The sequence below is a fragment of the Cervus elaphus genome, chromosome 18, assembly GCF_910594005.1.
Source record: "Cervus elaphus chromosome 18, mCerEla1.1, whole genome shotgun sequence".
Taxonomy (NCBI): domain Eukaryota; kingdom Metazoa; phylum Chordata; class Mammalia; order Artiodactyla; family Cervidae; genus Cervus; species Cervus elaphus.
In genome coordinates this window covers 113,122,101-113,128,154 of record NC_057832.1, presented here as the reverse complement: position 1 = coordinate 113,128,154, position 6,054 = coordinate 113,122,101, and the positions used below count along the sequence as shown (strand labels likewise).

The 6,054-nt window shown below is 60.4% G+C and overlaps 1 protein-coding gene across 1 annotated transcript; it reads left to right on the top strand.

Moving 5' to 3' along the window:
- The first annotated feature begins 308 nt into the window (after window positions 1–308).
- On the top strand, window positions 309–5,470 carry NOBOX (NOBOX oogenesis homeobox). The gene is made up of 8 exons (XM_043871812.1): window positions 309–322; window positions 963–1,627; window positions 2,020–2,126; window positions 2,446–2,549; window positions 3,024–3,097; window positions 3,321–3,552; window positions 4,007–4,311; window positions 5,187–5,470. The coding sequence occupies exons 1-8, from the start codon at window positions 309–311 to the stop codon at window positions 5,468–5,470; spliced, it is 1,785 nt and encodes a 594-aa protein (XP_043727747.1).
- Window positions 5,471–6,054: the final 584 nt, after the last annotated feature.

The following is a 6,054-nucleotide window of genomic DNA, read 5'->3' as shown; positions in this document are numbered from 1 at the left end:
AGCATCCACTTAAAAATATTCCAAAAAAAAAAAAAAAAAAAAAATTCCAGTTTAATAAGAAATAATACAGCAGCTCCTTGACCTGAGAGAGTTGTGGAGGTTATGAATAAGCTGGGAGGGAAATGAGGGGCAGGCTGGTGACCCTCGGAAGGGCTCCGTCTAGTGAGCAAGAGCCCTGTGCTTGAGTTTGGGCAAGTCCCTCAACTCTGCCATCCGCATTTCTTCATCTGTTAAAGGAAGAGATGCCTATGCCTTCCTCACAGGGATTAAATGCAGACCGGACTGATCTCTGAAAGGTGCTTAGCACCATGCCCAGGACCTGGTAAACTGATGAATCCATCATAGCTCAGAAAAGGACAGACAAGCTGGAGGCTGAGTGATGGGAACGTTCAGTGCCCGTCAGGTCACCCAGACCTGTAAAAGGGGGGCTGACCTAGGCCCCAGGCCCTGGGCTGAGGTCCTGCTTTGCAGGGAGGAGATGAGGGTGTGTATAGGGGTGAGGAGGGTCAGTGAGGTGAGAGCCAGTTCTGTGGGAGATGAAGGTAGACATTCCTGTTAGCTCCCCTCTGATGCGCTTGTCTGGGCCCCCAGACACCACTCAGTCCTGCGGTGTTCCTGCTCTGAGCCCTGATGCTGTGTCCAGAGCAGGACTGGGATCCAGTCTGATCAGCTGCAGAGCCTCCATCTCAAACTCACAATCCAGGTGTCTGGGAGAAACCTGGGAACTCCCAGGGAGTAAGTTCCCCCCAAATTAGGATCGCTCCGCCACCATCTAGGTTCACGAGCTCAGGCCCCTCATGGTTGCATCTGTGTGCTTTCGCTTTTCCAAGCTAGGTGTGTGCGTATGTGTTAGTAGCTCAGCTGTGTCTGACTCTTTGTGACCCCCTGGACTGTAGCCTGCCAGGCTTCTCTGTCCATGGAATTCTCCGGGCAAGAAGGATTCCCTCATTTGATCCTCACAGTAGCCGAGTTAGGAAGGTACACCTGGAACTGTTACCGCGTTTGCAGACCAGGAAGCAGCACGTCCTCCTGGGCCAGGCTCTTCTTTCTCCTGGGCTGAAGTCGGGGTGCTGGCTCTCCGCAGGCCCGGAGGGTGCAGGCAAGTCCCCCGCTGCCAGGCTGGAGGAGGAGGAAGCCCTGCAGAGGTCAGGCCCCCACACTCAGGACGCCCCAGGCAAGGACGTGCCCCTTTCCTGCACCATCTCTGGGGAGAAGCGGCCATCAGAGGCCCCTGGGGAAGGGGCTGGGGCTGGGAGAGCCTGCCAGCGCCCCAGCCCAGGGGCTCTCCGCGAAGCCAGAACCCTGGCCTCGCCTAGACCCCAGCCTCAGGGACAAGGGCCTCCCTTCCCGGGGACAGAGGGGAGGCCGGGGAAGAGGCCCTACTCTCCAGCCGCCGGCGAGCAGAAGCCTAGCGCTGTGGGTCCAGCCTCGAAGGCATCTCCCAGCAGAACTAACCCGGCTCGGGCCGCGTACAACCCCGTGCCTTGTGGGTTAGGCCGGGGGTCCTGCCACATGGCCAACCTCCTCAACACACTGGCCCAGAACAACCAAAACATGGAGCAGGAAAAGAGGGCCCCGGAAGTGACCTGCCAGGTCCGGAAGAAGACCCGCACCCTGTACCGCTCGGGTGAGTCCCTGAGGTGAGGGGAGACCAGAGGGGCCCTGGGCAAAGGTGGACCCAACAGAGAACGTGGCCCCAGGAGACGGGAGAGCAGTTAGCTTATGTGTCACCTTGGCTGGAACTTCTCTTGACCTCGGCAGGGCCATGACTTCTGACCCTCAGAGGGAAAGGTTGCGTTTTCTTATGGGGACATGGAAGAAACAGGAAAGTAACCAGCACACAGCTCCCTGCCACAAAGCCCGAGCCAGAGGAGGCCCCAGCCCACGGGGGGAACTTAGCCACCAGGCTGTGGGAGGCCCTTGGGTTGGGGACAGTGGTCCCTCCTGGAAGGCATGTGTACCTCCTCTGCTTCCTCATCACTGGTGTTCATCCTCAAAGCCAGTGATTTCTTCTTCCAGACCAGCTGGAGGAGCTAGAAAGGCTCTTCCAAGACGACCACTATCCAGACAGCGATAAGCGCCGGGAGATCGCCCAGACGGTGGGGGTCACTCCCCAGCGCATCATGGTAAAGGGTGCTGACTTCCCCGGTCTGGGGGTGGAGGGGAGCCCACGTGCCGGGACTCTGGGGGAGCTTAGCAAGTACTCAGCAGCTCCCCAGCAGGGGCTGGAGCGAGGCCTCAGCCAGCGCTGTGTTCTTGCCTGTTTCCACCCGGCTGTGGCCTTAGATGATTCAGGGAGGTGACTCAGACCCCACCTAGATGAACGCTTCATGCCAGTCTGAGTGGTGTGGGGACCTCTTCAGTCACAGCCATCATGGGCCAGCGGGCCCGAGCCCCAGGCTCTGCCCTGCTCCTCAAGCTCTTCAGGTGTCTTTTCCCCTACAGGTGTGGTTCCAGAACCGCCGGGCCAAGTGGCGAAAAATGAATGGGAAGGAGAGTAAGGACATACCTGCCGGTCCCGCCCCTGCCCCCGCCAGCAACCAGTGCAGGTAAGACTTTCTCCTCTTCCTGGCCCCTCCCTGTGGGCAGGAGGTGGGGTCTAAGCTGGGATCCTGGGGTTAGAAGGGGGAAGGTGTTGGAAGGCTGGGCACATGATGGGGTGCGTGTGTGTGAGTCGCTTAGCCATTCACCTCTCTGCAACCCCACGGACTGTAACCCGCCAGGCTCCTCTGTCCGTGGGATGCCCCAGGAAAGAATACTGGAGTCGGAGGCCATTCCCTTCTCAGGGGCTCTTCCCGACCCAGGGATCGAACCCGGGTCTCCCACATCTCAGGTGGCTTCTTTACCGTCCAAGCCAGAGTTGTCGGCTGATATTTAGAGGATTTGGACCAGGTGGGGTTGGGAGTTGCCAGTGCCTCGTAGGGAGACAGACCTTGGATGTGTGGGTGCCTTTCCCTACCTGGAAGCCCTGGTCAGAGTCCAGGGACCCCTTGACCTGCAGCCTCCGATCTGTCTGCCTTTAGCTCTGTGGCCGAGCTGCCACCTACCGAGTCCGTGAACCTGGAGCCTGGGACCCTCCCTCAGGATTCCCTTCCAGGTGAGCCGACCCCCTTCTGAGGGTTGTGTGGGGAGACAGCAAAGTCAAAGGGCTCTCTCTTGGAAGACCTGGGAGCAGCCAGAGCTCTCTGAGGTTTTTGTTCAGTGGAGCCTCTTCCGGGGGGCCCAGGCCTCTTGCACTCTGACCCCCTCCAGCGCTGCCAAGGCTGTGCCCCCTCCCCGTTTTCATACTTTCGCAACCCCCCGTGGCCTTCTGTTCCCAGAGCCGTCCATGCTGCTGACATCTGACCAGACTCTGGGCTCAAACCTGCAGAATGAGGGCCCCCAGAGAGGGCCTGTGACCCCACCACTCTTCAGCCCCCCACCTGTCCGAAGAGCCAACCTTCCCTTTCCCCTCGGCCCTGTCCACGCCCCCCCGCTGATGCCGCTGCTGCTGGATACTCTGGGCAGCGACAGCAGCCACAAGGATGGCCCTTGTGGGTTGTGGGGAACAAGGTACCTGTCTGCCACTTCACGGGGGGCCGTACTGAGCTGTCCTGGGGGAGGCACAGAAGGAGAAAAGATGGATAGAGCTTGGGAGGGGAGAGAGTAACTGAGAGATGGGGTTCCCCGCCCCCCACCAGACAGGAATACTGGAGTGGGTAGCCATTCCATCCTTCAGGGGATCTTCCTGACCCAGGGATCGAACCCGGGTCTCCTGCATTGCAGGCAGATTCTTCACCATCTGAGCCACCAGGGAAGCCCCGAGAGAAGCAAGGAGTTAGCAAACGTGGTGAGGGGATGGGGAGGGGAAGGATCAGGACATCACAGCCGTAGAGGAGGGAGGGTGAGAGCTGGAGCAGGAAGAGGAGGAGGCATCAGGCCTGGGGTTCGTGGAGGGGCAGGTGGGGGAGAAGGGCTCCGAGTGAAACCCATCGGAGCCTCAGGAAGTTCTCCTCTGTCCCCACAGCATCACTCCACCCCCTGCCTGCTCATACTTAGAGGACCTGGAGCCCCAGGAGTACCAACCCAGCAGCAGCAGCCAGCCAGGACTGTGCCCCTTCTCCCAGACGCCACAGACCCAGTTCTTCCAACACCCCCAGCCCCAGTTTCCATACCTGCATCCCTTCCCCTTGCCCAGCTCGCTGACTCCACCGCTGCCCGAAGACCCTCTTTTCACCTTGTCCTGTGGCCCCGGCGGGGGCTCATCCCAGGGCTATTGCCCAGGCCCTCCGTCGGGGCCCATCCTGCTGCAGCCGCCAGCCGGGAACGTGGGTGAGTCGGGGCTGGAAGAGAAGCCCCCCCTCCCCTGCCAGTGTTTGAGGAGGGTGAGAGGGGAGAGAGCCCCAAGACGGGCTGTTTTGGTGAAGCTCTTCGTCCTCCAGTTTCCTGGAGGTTTCAGAGCAGAGTAAGAGAGAGCTTTGTATATGTGTTAGTCACTTAGTCATGTCCGACTCTTTGCAACCCCAGAGACTATAGCCTACCAGGCCCCGTCTGTCCATGGGATTCTCCAGGCAAGAGCACTGGAGTTGGTTACCATTTCCACCTCCAAAAGGAGCTATAGAAAGAAAGAAAGTGAAGTTGCTCAGTCGTGTCTGACTCTTTGTGAGCCCATGGACTGTAGCCTACCAGGCTCCTCCATCCATGGAATTCTCCAGGCAGGAGTACTGGAGTGGGTTGCCATTTCCTTCTCTGAGAGAGCAAGCTTTGGAGGGAGGCAAAGCCAAGCATGGAATCCCGCTCAGCCATCACTAGTTCTCCTGAGCTTCCTAGATTCTGAAGTGGGATACCATTCCCATCTCTTCGAGGGCTTGGTGAGGGCTAGGAATGAGGGGCGTGAAACACTCGGTGCAGAGTAGATGGCAGCTGATGGGAGTGTCCGAGGGGCCACCTGGCCTCCGGGTATCCTGGAGTCACCGCCCTAGGAGACTCAAAAGAAGAGAGGGGGAGAAAGACTCTGGTTCCCGGGCTCCTCCCGACCGTGGCCCGTGCTCTGCGTCGCTGTGCCCCCACCCCAGGCCCTGGAGACATGGAGGCCGGGAGTGTGCCTGGTCCCGAGGGGAGACCCCCTCTGGGGTCCTGACCCGTGTCTGTGCGGCAGGGAGGGGCCCTTCATGCCGCGCGCTCTGCTGTGTGCTCTGGCCCCACAGGTCCGGTGCCCTGGGCCGACCCCTGCCTGCCAGACTTGCCGTTCCCCGGCGCCTTCTGTCCGCCCGCCCCGGGAGTGGACGGCTGCTTCCTGGACCTGTTTGCCGCCCCCTACGCGCAGGCTTCCGGTAGGCCGCCTTCTCCGGGCCTCGCCCAGGTGCCCGAGAGCACCCCGCCTGCAGCGGGACGAGCCCCGCTCGGCCAGGCCCAGGAGGAACCACCGGCCGCCCCAGGGGAGCGGCCCCCGGCCCGCGAGGAAGAAGACGAGAGTAGCCATGGCCCCTAGTCGTGGAGCCGAAGAACCGAGAGGCCGTCCTGCCGGAGACGGCTGGAGCGCCCCCGAGGAGACGGGGCTCGAAGTTGAAGGAGAGACTGGACTCAGGGCTCATTTTGCCAGACGCTGATTTGAGAAGGAAGAGACCCGGCCCCATCCGTCCTTCCCCCTCACCTCTGCATGGTGGTCCTGAAGAGATGGAGTGGGGGGCCTGTGTCCCCTCTGAAGGTTGTATCCGTTTATGTTGTTTCCTTTCCTTGCTTCCCAGATGAGCCCGTGGCCACCGTGAACAGTAAACTGTCTCCTCTTGGGTTTCTCTCTCTGTAGTTCTGTGTGTCCTTCACTGCCGCCCACTCAGCTGGGCAGTGTGCCCTGGGTGGCCCAGGAGGGACTGACCCCCCTGGGGCAGGATCGCGAGGAGCCTGGCATCCTTCTGGGCCCCGACTCTCCTGCTGGGCGGGGAACGGGGCCTCTTGGGCCTTGTCTTTGGTCCTATCTTTAAGCCATGTTCTCGTCTCAAACCCAGAAGTGAGCCTGAACAAACCTGAACCTGGGACTTTTTCTGGAATTTGGGCCCTACAGGGATGGGAGCTCAG

What these genes read in the sequence shown, in the direction of transcription:
- NOBOX (XM_043871812.1), top strand. An exon ending in CCGCACCCTGTACCGCTCGG is followed by an intron (nt 1,628 to 2,019) that starts GTGAGTCCCTGA and finishes TTCTTCTTCCAG; the next exon opens with ACCAGCTGGAGGAGCTAGAA. An exon ending in GCCGCCAGCCGGGAACGTGG is followed by an intron (nt 4,312 to 5,186) that starts GTGAGTCGGGGC and finishes CTGGCCCCACAG; the next exon opens with GTCCGGTGCCCTGGGCCGAC.